The sequence below is a fragment of the Pinus tabuliformis genome, chromosome X (assembly GCF_031772625.1).
Source record: "Pinus tabuliformis cultivar Carrire ecotype Pingquan chromosome X, CPIR1, whole genome shotgun sequence".
In the NCBI taxonomy this organism is placed as follows: domain Eukaryota; kingdom Viridiplantae; phylum Streptophyta; class Pinopsida; order Pinales; family Pinaceae; genus Pinus; species Pinus tabuliformis.
Genome location: NC_142308.1, coordinates 96,826,720 through 96,851,614, shown reverse-complemented (window position 1 = coordinate 96,851,614; position 24,895 = coordinate 96,826,720). Strand labels below are relative to the sequence as shown.

General features: G+C 37.5%; 1 protein-coding gene across 2 annotated transcripts in view; it reads right to left on the bottom strand.

Moving 5' to 3' along the window:
• LOC149138578 (P-loop containing nucleoside triphosphate hydrolases superfamily protein) overlaps positions 1-24,895 on the bottom strand; it is a 295,440-nt gene that overhangs the window by 58,023 nt on the left and 212,522 nt on the right. For both annotated transcript variants that reach the window (XM_089448493.1, XM_089448494.1), the window contains exons 6-7: positions 12,262-12,353; positions 12,016-12,120 (exon numbers count right to left, since the gene is read on the bottom strand). In XM_089448493.1, coding sequence (XP_089304619.1) covers positions 12,016-12,120; positions 12,262-12,353 — 197 coding nt within the window. The remainder of the gene's footprint in view (positions 1-12,015; positions 12,121-12,261; positions 12,354-24,895) is intronic.

The window sequence follows — 24,895 nt, the reverse complement described above, 5'->3', positions numbered from 1 at the left end:
CAGGAAATTTTTGGACAAAATTATTTTCATGTCATGGTACTCAGTTAGCTCATAGCTCATCTTATCATCCGCAATTTAATGGGCAAATGGAGATAGTAAACAAATGTTTGGAAGGATATCTTCGTTGCTTTGTATCTGATAAACGGACACAATGGGTCAAATGGTTGCCTCTGGCTGAATGGTGGTATAACACTTCCTTCCATACTGCAACAAAAATGGCCCCATTTATGGCACTTTATGGATATCAGCCACCATCCATCACATCATATTTAAGAGAAAATTCTAAGGTTCAAGCAGTGGAACATCACATCGAGCATCAACAACAAGTTCTCCAACTCTTAAAGGATAACCTCATTTTTGCGCAGAATAGAATGAAACAACAGGCAGATCAACATCGTAGTGAAAGAAGTTTTGAAATAGGTGATTGGGTATTCCTATGGCTACAACCATATAAACAAATGTCCCTCAAACAAGCTAAGAAGGATAACAAATTGTCACCAAAGTATTATGGTCCGTACAAGGTGTTGCAAAAGACTGGTACTATGGCATACAAATTGGAGCTTCCTACCGCTTCTCTACTGCACCCAGTTTTCCATGTTTCATGTTTAAAGAAGGTTATAGGCGACAAGCTCCCAGTTCAAACAATATTGCCAGAACTTAACAAGGAAGGAAAAATTATATTGGAACCAGAAGCAGTCATAGAAACAAGAACTCGACAACTACGAAATCGATCCATTTCAGAGTATCTCATCAAGTGGAAGAACTTATCCGCTAAAGATTCCACATGGGAGGATGAGAATTTTATACAGAAGCATCCAAAACTACTCAAGCATTGAGGACAACACTTTTTTGAAGGAAAGGGGCATGTTAGGTCCCTATAATACTAATGATGCCCCCATTAATATTGTAGTTGTATCCCTTATTAATATTGTTGTGCCCCTATTGTCCCCATACTGTTATTACTGTGCCCCATAAAATCTCTTTATTGTTATTTTTGTGCCTTTATATTATTATTGTTAGGTCGGCTTGGTTATATTGTGACCCCTTTGACTCCTATATATAGAAAGGAGGTTTTGTCATTTGAATCATTGAAGAATTATTCATTTGTGTAATGTAAAGGAGGTTGACCCCTCGAAGAGGTTGAATTCTAAGGCGTTCAACTATCTTTTCTATCTTTTTGTGAGGTGGTTTCATAACAGAGAAGCTAAAGCACATGAGATCTCCAATACCTAGAAATGGTTTGGGCAGATTCTAAACAGTTTGGGAGATATTAAAATAATTAATATTTTTAAGGGAGTCCCTAAGTCTAAACTTAGGGAAAATAAAATATTAATGTGTATTAATATAAAATTGTGTTAGAATGGTCCAAAAGTCATGGATCAAGCCACAATTAATCTTAGCCGTTGATTAGGGACTTAATCTCAGCTGTTGATTTGTCAACGCGAAAAGTATAAGAGGAGGCTTGAGGGTCACTTGGAGAACACACCGAGTTGATCAAGATTTCGATTTTTTGGAGCAGGGTTTGCTGAGGAAGTCAAAAGAGTGATCAGAGTTGCAGCTGAGGGGCAGTGAATACAGAAGCAGAGAGGCAGAGATAGTACCTGGAGGATCAGCGAAGAAGTCGGGAGAGAGGGACGCAGATCCAGCCAAAGGTTCACGCGGAGCCAGCCAAGGCTCACGCAGAGCCAGCCAGGAGTTGCGCAATGCCTCAGAGAGCCAGCGTGGGTGACGCAGAGGCTCTAAGGGCTGACGCAGTGCCTCCAGAGGCTAACGCAGGGCGAGCTAGGGTGACGTTGGGCAGACGCTGGGCCAGAAAGGGCTGATGCAATCCCTAGGGGTTGACACTGGGGTTTTCGTAGGGCAGATTGGAGTTGGGAGCTGTCAGTGTGTTTATTCGAAGTTTCAGCGAGAATATTTGCTTCCGAGTAGAGAGGTACTACTGCTAAGATTATTCTCTGTTGGGTGAGCCGATTTTGGCACCCAGATTGTATTCAGAAACTACATAATAATAAAACCCTCAGATAGATGCACCGATTTTCCCGCATTGGGTTTTTCTGGGTACATTGGTCCAAAAACAACGATGTCACTTGTGTGTTTGTTTTGTTTCTTTCAGTTGGTGATCTATAATGTGTTGAGCATGTACTTGTATTTATTTCCAGTATTTACTTGGTAAATAACTTGTTAATTAATCAAAACAAATAGGCAGAAATAAATCAGAAAAGTACATGAATGGTTTCTAACGGGTTAGACTTAGAAATTCCAACAACCTATAAATGAACAGCTAACAGATATTTTGAGTAAAGCGTTATCAAACAAGAAGCTTGAGTATTTCAGAGACAAGCTTGGTTTGGTAGACATCTCTTCCCTAGTTGAGAGGGAGTGATGTTCAATAGTTCTTATCTTTATGTGTCATGCACTAGACCAGGACTAACAGTCGTAAATCTTAGTGAAGGCCATAAGGAAAGAATGGAGTAAGGAGGATTGGATAAGCATCTGAGATTGGAACTTCTTATGGATTGTAGAATCCAAGAAAGAATTTGTAGACCGATACTCTTTGAGGATGAGGTAGGGCATCCAAGATAAGAGTATTCGAAGAGGACCGATATTCTTTGAGGATTTGAGATAGGAAATCCATGATAAGAATAGTCCTAAAAGGACATACCGGGTGAACATCCAAATGGGGTATGTGCCTTAGAGGTAGTGTGGCAGCTCATGTGAAGCCTCCCACCATAATGCTCTCGAATGAAGATGAGCTTCTCTAGTTAAGGCCTTCAATGACAGTTTTGGCTATGATATAGATCTTGACAGATAGCTTATCAATCTGACTCTTTTTATGGGAACGCTTCAAGATTGAGATTCCTTTTACTTCAAGATGGGATTATGAATACCGCCCTAGTTAAGAGGGAGTGTTGGAAATTGTAACTAGGATCGGTATTCATAATGACCTTTTGTAAACATGACATCTTATGTTGCATAAAGAAAGAAAAATAAAGGAAAGGATATTATTTTATTCGAAGCATGGGTTTTATGCTCAAGTCTAGGTCAAAAGTGTGTTCCTCGTGCTTCTAGGTCTTTCTAGGACAAAGAAGAATTTATGTCATGTATTATAGTCCCATTTGGACTCTTTGTAACAAAGAAAAATATTTATTTTGAGCCAAGAAAATCCATTTATTCCTCCAAGACCAAGTCGGCCCCAATCAAGGTGAAGCCAGCCTAAAGGAGGGTTATTCGACGCTTCAATAAGGCTATAAATAGAAGGAGCTCGACTCATTTGTAGCACCAACCAATCACAAGTTCGATCTACAATAGCAAAGGAGGAGAAAGCGATGGAAGGACAAAGGAAAGAACAAGAAGTCGAAGTTTCTTAGGTTTATCACTTTTTCTATCCACACGTGTGAAGCTACGAGTTGCAAGAGGCTGAAATTGCAAGGCCAAAATTCTAAAGTGAAGCTACAGGGCCGAAATTCTAGAGCGAAGCTGCAAAACGTTGAAGTGTTGAAGCTTCCTTGGAGAGATCTCATTGGGGGGCTGACTTGGTGCTTGGGATGATTTTGGGCATTGGACTTTGGGTCTTGGAAGTCTCATTGTAAAAAGATTCATAAGAAGAGAAGCTTTCTTTCTAAGTTTTCTCCTTGGCAGGTCTTTCCTTGGCTTGGAGCCTATTTCTTGTGCACTTTGTCTCTTTGTGATCTTCATTGTTTTGGTAATTGCTTGATGAACAAGAACAAGAGAAGTAATAAAAGGCCAATTAACATCACAAGTAATTATCAAGTTAAGGAAAATCATCTATAATCCACAAGTCTCCTGATTTTTCAACAGGGAAGGTAGTTGAACCATATAAGATGAGGCTTCTTAGGCCTCTCCTCAACATGTAATAGCTGAAAAAACAATTTCCAGCAAGCTGCAAATTGCTTTTTATGGAGATGGGATGAAACCCACTCGGGCAAAGTGCCCAGAAAATTCCAAATCTAAAAGTATTCTTTAAGTGTGGCTAGAAATTGAATAAAATCAACTCTAAACAATAAACTAGACAATTATAAGCAAAACAGAGTTACTAGAAAGATTTCTTGAGGATAATTTACTTGTAAAGTGTTCAAAATTTTTGATTGTGGTGTAGATCTTATATGCTACAACTAATAGAGAACTAGATTTCTTAAACAATTTCACTAGATACAAGTGTAATATGTGATTAATGAAATAGTGTATCCATCCTTGATTTAGATATAGCATTTAAATCAAGTTGTCCAAGGTAAAGTTTGCTAATATGATGAAATCAATGAAAAATCAGCCAGCAAACCATTATAATCTAATGCTAAAAATAAAAGTTTTGGAGTTTTATAAAAAAGAAGTGGTTGTTGTGTTGAAGTTAGGAGCTCGGGTAGGTACTTATGCACAGGGGTTGTGGCTAGGCATGCAAAATTTGCCCACATCTCCTTATAACACTTGCTCTAGGTTAGGTTGAGCAAGTTGCTAATTTTACATTAACCTAAGTCTAACTTAGGAAAAAACACATATTAATATGTTGACTTATTGAGTTATAAAACTTAGGAAATGTAAAGTAATTTACTTTGGTGAATAAGTTTTAATCTTAGCCATTGATCTCAAGTTAAGAGAGATCTAATCTCGGTCGTCAATCACTTTGAGATTAGGGTTAGGGTTAGGGATTTAGATCAATGTAAAGTTATAAAGCAAGGTTGACGAGAGGAGAAGACACACAACAGCAAAACAAGATTGAGAGAAATATCTCAGTGAGCATGTGTTGGTTCTGAGGGAGTGCAGAGAGGCTAGATATCTAGATCCGGAAGAGAGAGCATGCTAGATTAGATCCGGAAAACTACCATTTGTAGTTTCTCGGTTGGGCCATTATCCTAGGACGGGAGCCCAAGTATGTTGGACACCTAATCCTCTAAGGGTTGCTGTGGAAGCTGAATAGTCTAAGGAAGTCCAAGAGACCTTGGAATACGAAACCAAAGGTCATATGAATGTACTATAAATGTATATCATTGTCAATAATAGATATACTCTCATGCTTATCTTTAATATTCTGTTGCTGCCATGTATGTGTTTAACATGGTATCAGAGCGGGCGTACTCCTGCCCTGCTCCAATTTGAGCCACTTGTTTTGTGGCATCTTTGTGCATGTCAGTTTTGCATTTCATGAATATGTTTTCAGCTAAATTCTAGCTGCCATCTCTGCCCAGTTCTGTAGGAGCTCTAAGAAACATTCCCTGCACAATTACACCGTCTTGCAGAAACGCATCTGTCTGTGGAAATCACGAATACTGTCTTTTGGTCTGCACTGTACCCAGCTAGAGAAATTCCTGTAACACATGAATCCTTGTAATTCAAGTTCAAATATGCCTCTACGATTGGCATAGGTTTGCAGCAACTTTATTGTACTGAACTGCGTTCTTTCTAGCTTTATTTTGTTCTCTGTGGTCCAGGAATTTCTTTGATTCCATATTTTGTCGTGTTTGAAAATATTCCTCTTCTGAATACAAAGAAATTCATGCTTTTTGTATCCTTGGGTTTTTGCCAAATTGTCGCTTGTGTTTTACCAACACCGCTGGGGTATTATCACTCTCCTATGCCTTATATCGAGCCCTGTAATAGACCTTCGAGGGATTCTTGATCTTTTCCCATTCAATGGCGATCAAAGGAGATGGCCATCCCCTGACTCTGGTGCGTTGTTGAAGGTGGATTGGCTCAGAGGGAAGTGTTAGCTTCTAAAAGACTGCTTACTCTTGTCCGTGAGACTCTCAAACCAGATCTTGTCCAAAGCATCTGAGGAATTGCTGATGAGCTCTCTAAGAAAAATTTCCTTGTTGCTGTAAAAAAAGTGTTGATAATAAGACTCAAAAGTTGGTTGATCTCAACCTGGAAGGCAAAGGTCTCAACTTCACCAGCTTCCGCCATTCTTGGTCCTCCAGTCATATAAGCGTTGCTCTGCCCTACTGCCCGGAGTTTCCTCTGCTTTACATAAACGTTGCTCCTGAAGATGCTGCCTGAAGGTGTTATGGTGTAGTTTCTACCTCCTCCATACATGTAAAATCCTGATTAGATTGATGTGCGAATGGCATGACTGTTTGATATGTGGTATGGCATAACTGTGTTTGATATGTAGTATCAGTGCAGTATTATTGTGTTGCGGTGCATTGAATGGTATTTCGTTGCATATGGTATACGTTGTGGTGAACCTAACATTGTGTTGACTGTGTTGTGGTATAACCCGTCGTTGCTCTCTGTTGCGACATCGCTTCTAATCCCTAGTCATACATACAACCCCGCACTCATATAACTCTATTCATACAACTTTTGGCACCTCTTCAACACCAACTTTTGGTGCAACTTCGACACCTGCATTCGGTTATACGACATCTACTCCATTTGGTGGAACATCTACATTTGGACAACAGCCTGCATTTGGAGGATTTGGATCACCAAGTCCTGCTCAATCAAGTCCTCTTGGAAGCACTTTTGGACAGGCGCAGCCATCTTTTGGGAGTCAACTTTTTGGTGCAAGCAGTCAACCTGCTTTTGGTTCAACAAGCACACCTGCATTTGGATCTACTTCAACGCCTGCATTTGGTACCACAACCCCTGCATTCGGGTCAACAACTACACCTACCTTTGGGGCTTCCAGTACTCCTTCCTTTGGTTTTGGAAGCACTACAGCTTTTGGTCAATCAGCTCCAGCATTTGCTGCAACATCTACTCCAGCATTTGGGAGCAGCACCACATTAGGAAGCACTCCATCTCCTTTTGGTCAAAGTTCGGCTTTTGGAGCTCAGTCAACAACTCCAACATTTGGCAACCCGGGATTTGGACAAACTACCTTTGGTGGACAGCGCGGAGGTAGTAGAGTGGCACCGTATACAAGTACAAATGAGGCAGAGACTATAGGTGGTCAGGTATCGGGGAAACTTATTTCCATATCTACTATGCAACAATACAAGGATAAAAGTCATGAAGAATTAAGATGGGAGGATTACCAATTGGGAGACAAAGGTGGCCCAAATCTGGCAAGCCAACAACCTGCAGGAGGTGGTATCTTTTCCCAGTTGGGAGAGTCTAATCCCTTTGGTCAAACAACACCTTCTTTTTGTCAAACAACACCTACCCTTGGTCAAACAACTGCCTTTGGTCAAGCATCTGCTGCAAATCCTTTTTCGGCTACATTGTCTTCCAATCCTTTGGTAATAAACCACCTGGATTTGGTTGTAGCACATTTGCATCTTCATCAGGTTCTGCATTTAATTCACTGTTTGGAGCATTGAAGTTCAAGATTCCTGCTTCAATACTTTCTCTCTGCATGATACAAGTAAAACGAAACTTCTCATCAGCTTGATCCATATTAATTACCACCTGAGGGGAAGGATTGATACGAATGTTGTGTTGTTGCTTATCTTGAAGAAAGATTGAATATGGGAGTGAATTTTGTTCTTTCTGCAGAAATTGATCATTGGAAGAAAGATTACAAGTTTGGTTTTGGGATGACTGTTGGAGAGCTGTAGCAGAGAGGCGAAATAGTTGTTTAACCTCTTTTACCAAGGCAGATGTGTATCACTTTATTTTTACTGGAGTGGTATACATATGATTATGTAGCTTGTGAATGATTGCCTATGGAAGAGGCTTAGTACTTGACAGTGAATTGGAACAGAAACACATGATCAAATAATCTCTATTTTGTGTTGGAGCTGCTCATTCAACATGAGAGTATTCATTGGCAGTATATGCCTTGAGTTTCTGTAATATGCCTGTCGAAGCATTTGCACATATTTTCCAGGAATATTTTCTTCATGGTCATTATTTGTGAAAACGGAATTGAATTCACAAAATTTGGGTTGAGTCCATTATTTTTTTTTAACATTCCATTACATTAAAAAAAATCATTACATTCCATTCCATTAGTATAAAGCTTTATTAGCTATTTGATAGATGAATGTTTTCTGTTACCTGGAAGATTTTGGGTGCCCAAAAAATTTTATTTTTTGGGGCTAAAGAGAATACCTTGCAGTGACATTGGTTCATACTTGTGAACAAATTTTAAAGTGTAAGTTTGACATTGGAGAAAATGACTCAAATTGGTGAAGTATTAGAGTTCTTGAAAACTCTAATACAATCTACTTCTAATGACACATTCCAAATCAGCAAAGGCTCTCTCTCAGAAATTCAGACTTGTCTACAATATGCACAAGAACAGATTGATTTTTTGCAGCTTGAATCTCAACTACAGCAGGAAGAATTACAGCAGTGGAGTCATCATTCTGAACCTGTTTCTGTTCAGAAGATTGAAACAGACTCCCATAAACAACAAAACAATAATCTTACAGTTCATTCAAATCTAGTGCCCAATAAAGCCGCAAAGTTACATGCAAATGCAGAAGTTCAGTTTACACTTCCCAAGCCCATCATCAGACCTTGGCAAGAGCTTGTCCACAACAAGCACAAAACAAGTCTTGGATATGATAAGGAGGTTTCCTTTCATATTCCAGACTATTCCAAGCCCATCAAATTTCGAAGTGTTGGGTTTCTTCATGACAGTTCATCTTTACATGTTCCTGCTCCTCTTCCACAACAATCACAACAAAATGTCAGATGCCAACACTATGACTGAGTTGGCCATATGAAAGATCATTGTTTTGATCTTCATCCATGTAAGCACTGTCATATGATAAAACCAGTCATTCTTCAAACAAATGCTTCAGAAACAAACCTCCTGCAAGAAAAAAAAATTCATCTTGGATGGATCGCTTCTTGGCAATGGGATTCAACAGCCAAGAAGATATTCCAGTCATATGTCAGAACTTGTTCTAGAGTATTAAACAGCCTTGCAGTTGAATTTTCTCCATCATCTCACCTTGTATCTGACAGGGGGGGGAAATGATGGTCATCTACAAGCTTCAAAGCCACATCAAGTGAGCCTGAGCCACAACCTGCCATACCAGATTCAGAGTTGTAGCCAGAGACAAAGATGCCCCTGATCATGCCTTCAGTTGGTGATGCCTCTTCAAAGAATTTGGGACACTTCCTCTAGCAGAAGACTTCAGCTTCTTGCCAGTTTTGGAAGAGTTCCAGGAATTGCATTAAGCATTCCAGAGTTGTTGGTCATCCTTAAACCATCACAGGTTGAGACCTCCCTTTTCAGGTTGAGGTTCTCCCTTTTATGCAGGGTGAGACCTCCCTTTCATGGTTGAAGGTTTCCCTCTTCAAAACATCAGGAGCACTTCCTCTAGCAGAAGACCTGAGCTTCATGCCAGACTTGGAAGAGTTTTGGGAACTGCACTAAGCATTCCAATGTTGGTGGTCATCCTTAAACCACCTCCCTTATACCAACATTTCAGAGAGCACATTCAGCCTAGTGTTGCCATGCATTTTTGCACATTTTGTATTACAGCTCTCTTCTTGGACTCATACATAACCCTTCGGATTAAGGGGGGGAATGTTGGACACCTAATCCTCTAAGGGTTGGTGTGGAAGCTGAATAGTCTAAGGAAGTCCAAGAGACCTTGGAATACGAAACCAAAGGTCATATGAATGTACTATAAATGTATATCATTGTCAATAATAGATATACTCTCATGCTTATCTTTAATATTTTGTTGCTGCCATGTATGTGTTTAACAAAGAAGATTTTGAGTTTTATTAATAACGAACTGATTTGTTGGGCAAAAATTTATTAGTGATTCATGTGATTCAGATATTCATTTTCTTTTGTTGAACAGTTTTTTGTTAGGAAACTAGTTATGTGTTTATTTAGTAATTTATTAATTAATTTAAATATAGGGTGTTAGGTCCTGAAAATCTAACATGTTGGATTATATCTTGTACCAATATTACCTCACTTTGCAAGGATGTGAAACTTGTACCTCTTTAGATCAATCTTGTAGTTGGTCAAGGGTGTGAGTCTAGTCCCTTAAAGAGAATTTTCCCCCACTATTGACTTAGCAACCTATCTAACTTTCTAACCCAACAAAGAGTGGCCCATTCTTGTGGCATTGTCCACGTCTTTAGATTGAGTGAGAAATGAATACAAACTCCCTCAAAAACTGAAGCTCCACCTCGAAATGGTTCAATTGTTTGAAATGATCCACCTATAAAACAAGCGAACAACACAGGTTTGCAACCAGGTCTTCCCTTTCCACGTGACATGTAGCCCATCAGTGGTTAAGCTTGTCACCTTCGTGCAATTTTACTTACTAAAGAGATTATTAGATTACAGCCATGATAACACAATTAATCAAGAAAAGAAATACAAATGTTGAACAAGCCTTGTTGAAAAATGCAGCAAGAAATTCTCAATTTGATTTTGCCTTGATTAAATTGGGAAAATTTGAATTTCCACATCGGCAAACAACTTAGATGCAGTTAACTTGTGTGACATGGCTTTTGTCACCCAGTTTAATCAGTAAATTCGAGTTGGAGGAGCTAGAGTTCAATTAAGCATATATGATTGCTAATTTGTAGCAAACAAGGCCAGTTATCTCAAGTTTTTTTAGTTAAACTAGTTCCAATTGTTGGAGGAACTAGTGGAAGGTCAGTTGTGCAGTGGGACTTCAGTCAAACTCAGTGATCATCCAATTAACTAATCAATCAGCCCAAAATAGCTAGTGCATGCAGAGAATTCGAGTTCTCCAGCTACGGTGGAGATTCCAAGGCAGTGTAACATCAGTTGTAGACTAGCCTTGAGTGTACTAGTATTGCATGCAGTCAGATGATCAACCTTGGAAATTGTGCAATCCATTTTGGAGAAATTCCTAAATAATAGGGGCCTAATTTATCCAAGAATTGCGCAAGGAAATAGGGGCTCAAGCAGAGGCACAAATTGACTAAGTCTGGGTCAGAGCGTCTCAGTAAGCAGAGAGATAGGTTATTCAGGTTGTGCCCAGTTGAGCAAAGCAATTGTAATACATCTCTATTCATCATATTAATGCAAGCAGGAATTGGGGTTTATAGCAGATTGCTTTCCCCGGAAAAAAATATTGTGTGCATGTGTTTTATTTCTCATTGCATGTTTGTGATTGATGTTCTAAATTGTGAATTAACTTCTGCCAAGCAGTAGAGTAGGTTTGTGTCTTGTGATTTTGATTAAAGCTTCATGAGCAGTTGCAAATCTACACCATAAATTCTACAAGGCTTTGCAAAAATGAAGCTCTTTTATCAGATGGATCTTATCCCATATGACAGCAACCACTATAACAAGAGGGAGGGCTAGCCTTTTATAAAACATTTTTTAACGGCTAAATAACAGCTAGTTTGACTCCTTAAATAATTATTTTTACTACTCATAGCAAGTTGGAGACTTGAAATTTTTCATAAAATATTACATTACAAGGTGCGAGTTCACCAATAGGGGGTCAAATGGGCTCACATTGCCCAATTTGGTCCACAATTTCCTTTGCTAATTTGCTAAAAGACAAAATACATCAGGGTGATCAGTTTGGGGCAAACCTAAAATATGAACAAGAAATAACTTGCCCAATTATGTCATGGATAGCATAGTTGTAATCGGGTTATGATATGCTTCCACATGAAGACCAGTTGCACATCATCCATCAATCTACAATGATGTCCTTATACTTGCATCTTCAATTGGAACAAAACACAAGAACCAGTTAATCATTATGATCTATCTTGCAAACAAACTGTACATTATCTCACTATACATAGCAACAGCACGATGCTACTATAAAACCAAGGTCTGAACATTGCCACAAGGATAAGCTTACAGGAATAGCAACTCAGGAATCCTGGGTTATGATGATGCTTTTAAAGGATCATTGGATATTTCACTAGGAAGGTATGAAAATTGTTGCCTGCATGATGCTAGAGAAAAGAGTTAAGCAAGATATCCGTGCACTTGCATGCTGACTTTCAATAACCAAATTACAATCATGCTAAACCTGGAGCAGCCTCCACAGAATGTTCAATTCTAAGTAAATAAGACCTGTGTTAAACAAAACATGGCAACGGATTATCATCTTTAAGCAATAACACTCTGATATGAGTACTTACAAGCTCTTCCCAGGACTCTTTCACTTCCTCTTTCGCATATGCAAAGCCATATCCAGGTAAATCAACCAAGCACAGCTTGGATCCAAGCTTAAAAAAGTTAATGGTCTGCAATTAACAGTTACTTCCATCAATGTGTTTTTTTTTCCAGCTAAAACTTTTAAACTCACAAAGAAGGAAATAACACCTAATCAAATTAACATGAATGAATTTAGCAATTTATCCATCATATTTTTGAACTGTATATACCTGAGTCAAACCAGGTTTGTCTGATGTTCGGACAACACCCCATTGTCTGGTGAGAGCATTTAACAAAGAGGATTTACCCACATTCGACCTCCCTAACAAACCAAAGAACAAGGTTACCCTCATGCTGCTTCTGTTGTACCTTAATTTCTAAATTTAATCATGTTTCTCAGCATAGTACCATATAGCCAACGAAAGATGGAACTGGATAAAACGTTAGTATTTGCCATCAAGATTAAAATGATCAAGGGGATAAAATAAAGATGAAAATAATCTTCACAAAATATCTTCTCTCAAATTGTAGGTACACTTCTCATATGTTAGGAAAGAGGCACACTCTTTAGGGATGTTAGCATCAGATTTACTGTACAGATCTAAAGTGGTCAGAAGTTTGAACAAAGGAAAAATGGAGACCCCTGATTTGACTAATAAAGATATATTTCAGATATGCTTCATTAATTAATAGAACCTACAGAAACTATTGCCCTCTGATGTTAGTGGGCAGGCTGGTACTGAAACAACAGTCAGACAATATAAAATTACAAATTAATGAAGAACATCAAAAGCAAGTAGAAAGTATGGTAAGCAACACGTTCAACTTCACTTAAAGTTGCCAGGACTAGAAAACATCAGGAAAAAGTCATTTTTTACAGATTCATAAATCAGGACTTTGAAGACTTTGTTGACATATTGAAATGACATACAAGAGTTTCATTCATCAAAGGATAAAAGTGTGAGTAGCATCATCAACCTGTGGATTACTATCACTATAAAAGTTAGGACTGTGGCATGATGTGAGAGATAAAACCATGTTTCATGTAGCTATATCCTCGTCCCTTACTGGGTAGCTACCGAATTTCCTTTAGAAGGCTACAAATCTGGCTTCAGTAATATTTCAATGGTCAGTTTCATAACCTTTCTTACTTTTCCATGTATTTGGAGCCTATGTCACAGGGTTCGGCGAACCTGAAGCTTTAGGTTCGAAATTCGGCGAACCTGAAAAAAAAAATTGAAGTTCGTTCAGGTTCGCCAAACCTTAAATTCGAACCTCAAGTCGAACCCGAACCTCATCGAACTTCATCGAACCTAATCGAACCTCAACGCGAACTTAAACGAATTTTTTGAGGTTCGACGGTTTTCTTGATGGTTTTATTTGGCTGTTTAGAAGAAAAACCAGGGGCTGTATACCGTGTTGCTATTAGATAGATACCCTTAAAACGTAGGCGTGAAGACTTGCAAAGCCGAGATTTGTGGCAGAAAAATTTTAGAAAACCCAGATCTTGTGTTTGTAGACTTATGTAAGTTACGGAGCATTATCTTGGTTAATCTTGAGAAGAAGCACAATGACCGAAGATATATGCAGTTTAGTTATTATGTATTTTATTGAGTTGGTTTTAGTACATACGTAATACTGGCTCTAGAAGAACTTGAGCTAAATTTAAATTTTGAAACCAATATGTATTTGTTATGAAAATATGAAAAATTCTTCTGAAAGTATGGTTTTGAGTCTCACATTTGGTCAAGTGTTTCAGTGAGACAAGGCTAAGAGCCTACCGCTAACTTTTTTGCTTGTAAAAGGAAAAATATTCGACAGGATGATGGCGTAAAAAGTCACAATGATGAGTTATTATTGTGAACAAATGAACCTCCATGAGAGCGGGGAAGGTATATGCTTGCTTGACATGGATGATTATGTAATGGAATTAAGGAATTCTGGAATTTCGAGGGAACTTTGGAATCATGCCTATATGAGTCTGACTACATCTGTATGGAGATCTGTGACAAGAGAGGAGTAGCTAAGTCATTACCAAGTTTTTGTTAACATCTTTAACTCTAACTCCTGGCAACAAAACTTTGATCTTGAAGTTTTCTATTCGGGAGGGGGAATAAAAATGAAAAGTGCTTTTTCATGTTAAGGGGGTGTTTGAAAAGTGTTGTTAGGAGTCCGAGTCTTAGAAGAGTCATAGTTAATGTTATGACCTAGATTGCCCATATGTTTGTTATAGAAGTAGTTAAAGAGCTTATCATATAAACTCCATAAAATATTCTAGAATATTTATGGCGATAGATTTATTTTAAGAGTTGTTATCTCATTCTACCTTTTAATTAAATTCATTAATTAAAAAATATGTTTTATGAACATGAGTTATGATTTTTTGAGTTTGTGGTATGAGTAAGCCATGACAAAATCTCCATGTAGAGTGGAGTTGATTCTCTATAATTACAATTTTTGTTGCATGATTTTTTTAATATTTATGTCTAACTCATATATTATTTTTTTAATTATAATAATAATAGGCATGTTTATTGTAGAATAGAGTTTTAGAATTTTAACTTAATTATGAATAGTTATTAGCTGGATAGTAGGAATAAATATCCCTATTCGCATAATTAAATTTTAATATTAACAAATTTATATTGGCCATTTTTATTTTTTATTATTATGGGTTATTTTTATTTTTATTTTTATTTTTATGAAGTTAAAATGTTTGACTTAGTCAAAATATTAAACATTACAGTACAACATCTCTACCATATTGGGTTGAGAGGCGCAATAAATTTAAAAGTAATTTAATAAAAAATATTTGAAAGTTATCTATCAATGTGTATTAAATAGTATGTTATATAGCCCACGGGGCTTTGGATTGATGGTGAATGGGTGCGCTGTTAAGGCACTCCTTGCGATAGGTCACCGGTTCAAATCCCCCGTGGGTACTTAGGTTAGTCTTAACTAGAAAAAATAAATAAATAAATAAATAAATAAATAAATAGTATGTTATATTAATTTATTCTTGTTGATTAAACTGTGATAAAAAATAACTGTTATAGTCAAATGAGGCTACAATTTTTCTCAAAAACAAAGGAAATTTTGGCTGGATTTTGAGAAAAACAAAAGATATTTTGGCTAGATTATAACTATTTGGCAATGGTCTTTATGACTTCCTTATTATATTAGCATTGATGATGACTCGCTAGATGAGCCAAATGATGGAATTCCATGTGTTGATGACTTTGATGATATTTAAAATTTTGAAATTTGAAGATGTCCTACAATGATGTGTATGTTTAAATTTTGATCATGTTTTGATTCTGTGATTTTTTAAAAGATTACTAATATTTGACATTCATTTAAATTTTGAAGGCTGAAAATTATGTCATTTTCTTTTGCAAACTACTATTGTGTATGTTTACATTTAACTAGGTGTTAGAATGATTACATTATTCATGTATGTTTACTAATAAGAATTTGTATTCATGTGTTTATGGATCGATTTTGAATTTTCTATTATTTTGTCATATATAGATATATATATAAATATATATATATATATATATATATATTGAAAAATATGTATAGTCGAACCTAATGCGGAACCTCATTCGAACTTGATCGGAAAATTCGAATTCAAATCGAACTTAATCATTGTCAAACTCGAATTGGAACTTGAACCGTGTGACATAGTTTGGAGCTAGAAACTAATCAGGCATCAATATTTTCTAAAGCCATTATAGAAAAAATATTTCTGAATTAGGATTTGAATTGTATGCTCATGACAGCCTTGCCTCACAATATCAAGATGAAAAAAACAGTGAAATTGCAATTTTTAGTAACCTCAAACCTCAAACAAAAAATCAGCCTGAAAAAATTCACAAGATTTGGAAAAAAATGGCACATCACAATTTTCTGAAAAAAGGGGCAACAATAGGGAACAAAATCAACAGAATTTGACAAAAATCAGCTAAAATGGGAAAAAATAACCAGTACAACTTTGACCCTCTCAAAGTGTTGATTTTCTTTTCTTATTTGTCTTTGCAGCTGTTGGGGAATAAGAGCGAAGGCATTTACTATCATCAACAATAAATCTTAGGAGGACCAAACCATTGTTCTCATCACATCAACTATTTTTTTGTTGGAGCCACGATCAATTCCTATCTAAGGTTGTGGGGGAGCACCTACCCCCACCCTCGAACCCACCCCGACCCTGGGAGCATGCTCCCTAAAAACATTTTTCTCCCGAGCTTTTTTTGCAAATGTTTTTATGCAAACATGTTCCAAATGCAAATTTTTTTCAAAGAAACAAGAATTTTTGAGTGGGGAAGCCTAATTATCAAGCCTATGGCCCTGGTATTGATATGCAATTCATGGTAACGTTAAATTCTTAAAGTTCATTTTACTTAAATTTTTAACATTACCATGAAATGACTCGGCATGTTTGATAGTGGTTCTGACCTCATTAGATTTCATAAGGAGAAAGTAGAATTTTAGGTCTCACTCAATATCCAGCGAACTTATCAGTTTTTCGGGATTTCAGGATTGGGGGGATTGCAATGTTTCTATTGGATTTTGTCATGTACTAGGGTATGGAACTCGTCAAGAGCACCAATCCGTCTATGTACTTTGATGTTAGTGACATTGGTTGTCAAACTCCTCTATCATGACCCTACTAAAAATGTACCCATCACTCAAACAGAATCTTGACTTGGCATGTTACATTTTTCTATCTTATGTTAATGCTTAGACGCTGATATTAATGACAAAGATCCCAAGATAGGCAATGATTTTGATGATATGTAGGTATTTGTTGTAGCATGATATTTTTGGATGATAGAGGCCATCTAGACCCTGTTTGTTGATGTATTTTTGGCTCAGATATGGATTGCACTCGATGCTATTTTGGTTATTTGCACCCTTACATGCTATATAAATCAAAACTTGAAACTTGTGGACCTGTGGTTGATGAAGATCGTAACTGCTAGATGATTGATGTTATATGGTTTAATCCTTGTTTTTATGCTTTTTATAACTAATTCATCATTCTACATGCTTTCTCAGAAATAAGACATTTCTCGTTGGCTGCATGAGATCCAAGCATTAGCAATAGATAATAAATTTACTTGTCTTTTCTAGTTTCTAGTAGTTTTTATAATTGTTGGCTCTTTCATATTTATTATGATATTTCTTGTAAACAATATATGACAATTTAAGTTTGATGTTTGAAGTTGGCAATTACAACTCATTGGTAATGAATTATGAATATGATACTTCGTGAAAGTTGAAAGTTGAAACATTTCATTTCATCTTAGATATTCTTTGTTATCGTTTGGTTACTTGGTAATGGTAAAGGTTACATGTACAAGTTACAAGTTTAGTGATCAATGATGATAAATGTTATATATCGAATTTTGAAAGCTTGAAACTTTAAGATTGATGAATCATGAGACTCGATATGTTGTATGTTACTAACTTGTGGACGAAAGTTGATGAAGATTATAAATTCTAGATGATCGATGTTATATGGTTCAATCCAATTTTTTAGGCTTTTTATATCATATTCATCATTCTACATGCTTTTGTTGACATATATGCATCAAAATATATAAAAATATATATTATATAAAAATTCGCTCTTAATTTGCTTCCAAACTGGGAGCTTTCAAAAATGTCGCTCCATGCTCCCACTCCCAAGTAACCTTGTTCCTATCTTCCTACAGTTTTCATATTTTCAGATCCCAGGAATTTCTTCAAAATCCACCATCTTAACTAGTTTTTTTCAGATTTATGTAGGGTTTTTTTCATATTTATGTAAGGTTTTCAAAGTGCACATTGCTAGCACCTTATTATCATTTACATGGACAATATAACAATTTATAAGACTGTATCTTCTTCCATCCATGTTTGATGATCATTTTTTCATTTTCTTTTGCCCTAGATTTGAAATTGGAAATTGAGTATTGATTTGCCAATATGTCGAAGCCTTTGTACCGATTTTGGTACAAAGACTACCTTGTAAATCGTGTAGGCAACCCATGATAGGGGTGGTTAGCCAATTGAAGCACCACTTAGGGCATGAGGTTGGGATTTGTACTAAATCAACCCCAGAGATTATGTGAGTTGTCCACAATGTTATTTATGAAACTTGCCACCAATACAATGGCTAGATCCTCAAGAGCCACATAGATGTCTAGGACTTAGGACAGCGAAAGGGACTTTGTGGATTCAACTTCCTTGAGGACTATTACCGCAGGCCTATTGCAAAGCCTTAGTAGGCAACCTAGGTGATCTGAAAATGAGATCTTAGACTAATATTAAGGTATTACAGACTCGTGCAGAATTTGCCTATATTATTTAGTGCAACGGACCGAAAAGATTGCGAATAATATAGACAATGAAGCAGTTAGAAAAACATAACAAATACACACATAACACAGCAAATAATCAAGGAGTTCACCCAAAACTCTTGCACTACGTCTCCTGGTCCAGCTTTCAGTGTTGACCTCTCTATTATGTCTTCAAGAGCAGAGTTTTTACAAATGTGAGCTCAAATTGAGTCTCCACACAACAAGAATAAAACAACAGGGCTTTACTTGGATCCCCCAAGTCTTTTTGAGTACACAGACTCTCCCTCTCGCTCTCTGTCTCTGTCTTCTCTCTATCTCAGCACTGCCTGCCCCTGTCTCTGTCATTCAGTGGCTTTTAAGCCAATCGGCGTTTGTCTGTTCGTTTTCCCCTTCGGGCTCTCTGGCTCCCGGCCTCTGTCTGCTCAAATCCCCTCTAAGCGTTAAACAATCATTGTTAAACGTCTTCAGGGATGGTGGCCACCTGTCTTGTAACGGAAGGGACCATTGGCGTGTTAAAAATCCCAAAACAGTCGTTCTCTGTTTACACAGAGAAATACGCGTAAAACACTGTAAAATCCATAAAAATGCCTTTTATCAGACCTGAAATGTTATGGAATCCACCCTAAACTCCATCGGGTCCACCTTTAAATCGTTATCGCAAATCGTTTAGTTGTGGTTTTCTTCGTATTTGGATTTATAGCGAAAAACCCCAAATACACAAAAAACCTGACAAAATGCTCCATATCAAACTTCAAATACTATAATATCACATTCATAACCCTTTCGTGTCTGGCTATATATCACTATCGCATATCCGTTGAGACCTCCGATCGCCAATTCGGCTGATCGGCCTTATCGGCGATCGGCGCATCGCATGGTCGCTGGCCTCCTGGCATCATCTCTTTATACAGTTGTGATGCAATATTGAAATATTGCAATCGCATATCGCTAATCCCTCGAGCCGCGGTTAAGTTCCTTTGTACATGCATATAAGCAATGCGATATAGTGCGGATAGATCTGGACCGTCGGATCTGCGCGCTTGATCGACGGTCCTCGTCTAATCGCGCTTGACCGCCATCGCGATTTCCATAAGGCCGCGCCCAATTAACTCCGCCTTCCACCGCTGATTGCGATATGCCGATCAAATCTGGACCGTTGATCGGCCAGATCCGACGGCTCCTGTGCATCGTTCTTTTGACCTCCGATAGGCTCTGTTTTCTCTTTTTCTTCATGTTTTTCTCTCCCGATAGTGTTTTCCGCCATTTTTAAAGGTTCATCTTTTCCGCCATTTTTTAAGGTTCATCCTTTGCGATAGTTTTTTATTTTTGAAGACTTAGAGGGTTTTTTGGATCCATTTTGGATCACGAGGTCTTACGGCAACAAAAAATTAGCCACCACTATCACCACAGTGGCTTCTCTCCAACTATTTAATGGTAGATATTATCCCTGTTGAGTTTTGTAGCTTGGGAGGTACTCCACAGCCCTAGGTACTGGGATTGTGTGAGTTGGTCAAAGTCAAAGTTCCAAGTGGCAAGTCAAAGGTTCCACCTTGAAATCATCAGGCACAACGTATAGCTAAATTTTAATAATTTGACATGTTGAAAATAAAGTGGTGCACATAGAAAGTTAAGGGGGAACAAACAAGTGACATGGCAACCAAATTGGAGTTCAGATTAATGCCAAGTCAGCAGTCAACAACGAGGCTCATGAATGACCAAATCAGCGAGTCGGAACATCCTTGTCTCCATCACAGATTTACCATCAATAAATTTATAGTTTGTTTTGAGTGGAGCTAACTGTCCCACATGGCCGGTTCACTAGAAAGTTAGTGGGGAACAAATCTACCACTTGTGTCAAATTTTGTCCCAACTTATCTCCCACTAATAGCCAATAAAAAGCCAAATACGCAGATCTATTTGGGAGTTACACAAGGCCAGTTTTGACGCCTACACACAACAGATGACAGCAGAAGATCACACGAGGATTTTGACTGATTTTTACCTCAGATTTTGTGGGAGTTTTCTCCCCACGAACCTCACTTATTTCACACTTGGCAGCCACAAAAAAATTGGCAAATGAGGAAAGGGAATATGCTAGCAGCTTAAGGAGATTGTTGATTGAAATCTACAACAGTTCGTTGGCAACCTACAACAGTCATCTCTCCGCATGTAGTTTGTCTTCACATTGGGATTAACAATTATGTGCCACTTGTTTGATGGATTGGTTATTGGGATTTGCTCCCATTTTCCTATTTATATGAGCCTTTGGCTCTCATTATGTATCATTGTTACGAGCTATTGTGCTTGGGAAAGCTCTACTCTTATGTACATTTGTTCTCAATTGCAATAAAAAACTTTGGGGTTCATTCATGAGTTGTTGTTCCTTTGGAGTATGATGATTGCCTCACTATTGGTATAATTTCTTTTGTTCATGCTTTGATTTATTTTATTTCCATATGCTCATGTAGATTTGTTAATGTAAATATATCTTGCATTGACAATTGATTTAGGAGCATGCTCTAGGTGTGAAAATCTCTAGTTATTTTCCAATAAATTTCTAGAGTTTTCTTGTCATTACTTATTTGCTAAATCTATATGGGACTAATGTTTGATTGAAGTTTTGTAGAGAAAAAACTTGTTGGGATTCAAATATCACGCGTGAGGAGAAGTATTTGGAGAAACCAAACCACTATTGAGTCTTGACAGATTCTCCAAGGAGCTCCCATTAGTTCTTTGAATTTCCATAGTTTTATCTTACAAAGTGGTTTCTTGCAGGGATTTTCTTGGACATAGCTTGTGTACAAGCAAATACTTCTAAATTTAAATCTCTTTTAAAAATTGTTCTTTCATTGATTTATTTAGTTATTTAAGAGCTTTTCTAAGCTAGGCAAGTGATGGGGTTCACTCCCATCACTTGATTTCATTTTGTACACTATTTTGTATCATACTTGTTCATTTTATATGCTTTCTACACTAACTTTGTCTTGGTTTTGTAGCTCATAGTTGGAGTTTTGATAATAAGTGCATTCAGAAAAGACCATTGAAAACTCTAACTATCTTGCTTGTAGGACCTCTCAAGCACCCAAGATCTATTCTAAGGAGGCCATCGACACTAGAAGAAGTTGCAAAGAAAGCTAGGTCATGGGCCTTTGGGAGCTTGTAATTTTCTGATTTTAGAAGAACTTCATTGCCCTTTGAGGTTTCTATAGTTTGGAGGGATATTCCAGCTATTTTTAGCTCTCATGTTGTGCAAATCCCCTTCATCTTTTGGGCAGTCATTTAAAAGGTTGTTACACCATTGTAATATCTTAATAAAAGATCTTTTTTTTTCCTTGTGAGAGTTTGGGTTTACCCAAGGCATCATTTCTCCTCATTTAGAAGGAGGATTTTGTGGGGGTGGATAAATTTTGGCATCTCATCCTTTCTAACTTTCCTTTTTAGCTCATTTTGCATGCTCTAAAATTAACACAACCTCACCATCACATTTCAATTTCTAAGTTAAATTTTTCTACAAGTTTCATTTGATGTTTTTCCTTTCATTTTTTTGCTTTGAAGTACAAGTCGATATTTTGCTTTAAAGCAACTCATTTCTTACATGCAAGTATCTCAATTTGTGTAGCAAGTTTAATTTAGTTGTCTAACATTTGCTCTCTTTACAATTTATCTCACTATAGGCTCATTTGTGGTTTTGCTCATTTATTTTCAAAGCACACTTTACAAGCAAGCATTCACTTTTTAGCTTCATCTCATTTTCAATTGCAATAAGTTTATGGTTTGTGGCATTTACTTAGAGCAATTTACAATTCCATTCATTTATGAAGCTTGTGTTTACATGTCTTGTACAACTTTGAGAGAAATTTTTCAAGATATATCATTGTGAGCATTCCCATTTACTTGGGGCAATTCCTCTTTTGCAAAGCAAACTTACTTGCATCACTTTAATTCACTTACAAGCTAATTTGTTTTTCCAATTGAAGTTACATTTGCAATTTACTTTGAGCATTATCTCATTTCCATTATTTTGAAGCACTACAAATCTCTTTGGGAAAACTTACTTGCATTACATTTAGGCATTTTAGCGTAGTTTGCATTTTAACTCAATTAACCTCCAAGCATAAGCTTCGCTGATAGACATCATAGGGAAAAGATTTTTTTGGAAAATTCTTCCAACTAGTACAAAGTAAGGTAAAGAGTGTGTGGCAATGTTATTTTTTGGCACAAGGAGGGGACGGTTAGAACCAAGGTTGGAGGGTGGGTAGCGAAGGCAACTAGGGTTACAGTGTTTTGCAGCGGGTTTCTCTCCATGGATCGGTGCAGAGGAGGGAGCTCCACTCCATCCTACAAGGAAGCAGTGGCCAACAAGGGTAAGAAGCCTCCGGAAAAAGAAAGAAGTAATGCGAAGGAAGGAAGAAAAAACAGGGAGGAGGAATCAGACAGTACCAAATCGAAGGAGAAGGAGGGCACAGAAGACAAGGAAGAAAACGTCAAAATACAGGGAGCTAAAGACAAAAATTAGAAGGGTCAGTGCAAACCCAGAGCTGAAATTACTCCTAGAGTAGTTTTAAATGATCCAGCACTGCAGAAACACAGAGATCACATGCGGACTTACGCAATCATATGCAAATTTATGGGGCTATGGCCCACTGAAAAAGCTTTACAAACATGGATAAGATACCACTGGAAACCCAAAGGAAGCATTGATCTACATCTGGGATTAAAAGGATTCTTTACGGTGGTGTTCACTAACATTGAAGATAAAGACAGAGTGTTTGAAGGCGGGCCCTACTTCTTTGCAGCAGCAGGGCTCTACATGCGGCCATGGATGATGAACTTCGTTCCGGAGCGGGAAACTTTTACTTCAGTTCCGGTATGGGTAAGACTCTATTCTCTACCTCTTGACTATTGGCAAACTGAATCCCTTGCAGCCATAGGCAATAAATTAGGACGGTTTATCAAAGCCTCTGAAGCCAAAAGGAGGGGAAAATACATTTCTTTTGCTAGGATCTGTGTGGAGATGGACTTTTCCGGAGCCCTTCCAGATGAAGTCATTTTGGAGGTTTTTTATGAGGAATGGGTGCAAACAGTCGACTACGAACATATTCCATTTAGATGTCACAGAAGTCATGAACATGGGCACCTTCTAAGACACCGCCCCCTCAGTAAAGCAGAGCACAAAAGCAAAACAAACACAATGAAAGACTTAGATAGCTTTCACAAAGTAGATCATAAAGGGAAAAGTGGAAAAAAAGGGCCAAAGCAACACCAAACTGAAGGACAAAAGGTTAGTCAGAACCAGTTCCAAGTTCTTGAAGAGGATGAAGAAATATCAGTAGAAGATCAAGTAATGAATGAAGATTACGAGAAGAAGGAAAAGGAAAAAGAAAGAGAACAGGCACAGGAAAACGAAAAACAGAAGGGGATCATGTTGAATGAATCAAAGCTAGAAATGGATCAAGAGATGACCCAGAGTGAAACGGATATGGAGGACAATGAGCTACAGGAGATTCTTGACAGAGAAAACCTGGATCTAGAAGGGTTCTTGGCTCAGGGAACAACTGGCGGGGTAGAATCACTACCACAAGAAGAGCTCAATCGAATACAACAGTTATTCTTATGCAAAACCCAGGCACAAGGTTTGGAGGGAGTAAACAACATTGAAAAACAAAGCAATGAAGGGGTGAAAGCAGTAAAACATTACAATCTCCCAATCCTGAAATCCTAAAAAACTGATAAGTCTGCTGCATTTTGAATGAAATCTAAAATTCTACTTTCTCCATATGAAATCCAATGAGGCCAGAACCACTCTCAAACATCCTGAGTCATTTCATGGTAATGTTAAAAATTTAAGTAAAAGGATGAAAATGAAGATTAAGGAGAATGTCACTTTTACTTTAAGAATTTAACATTACCATGAATAGCATATCAATACTAGGGCCTAGAATGCTCAAACCCTCCTTGGCAGCAACCACATAGCTCTCCCCTTCCTTCTCCAGCAATTAGAAATGAAAATGATATGAAAAAAAACCAAAATCGGATTTTTATAGGCCGTGCAAAATTTTTTTACAGTCACCGGGTGATATTTTCGATTGTCGCGCGATATTTTCCGAAATATCGGCGATATTTCGGAAATCGCACGATATTTTCAAAAGCCGAAAATATCGCGATATTTTGTCGGCGATATATCGACTCGCCGAAAATATCGCGATATTTCCGAATATCGCCGATATCTCGGCGATATTATCAACACTGGTAAAAATGACTCCGGGATTAGCACCAAGAAATCCAAGGGGGAAAAAAGAGGCAGGAAAAAACAAAACGAGCTACTGATGGAATGTGGAAAGCTTATGGTGGACTCAGGTAAGATGAAAGACCTAACCAGTTACTCCTTTACCAATCTTTAATTATGAAGTTCACAACTTGGAATATTAGAGGTCTTGGTAGCAAGAGAAAACAGAGAATGATGAATAATAGAATGAAACAGGTAGCTCCGGATATAATTTTTGTCCAAGAAACAAAA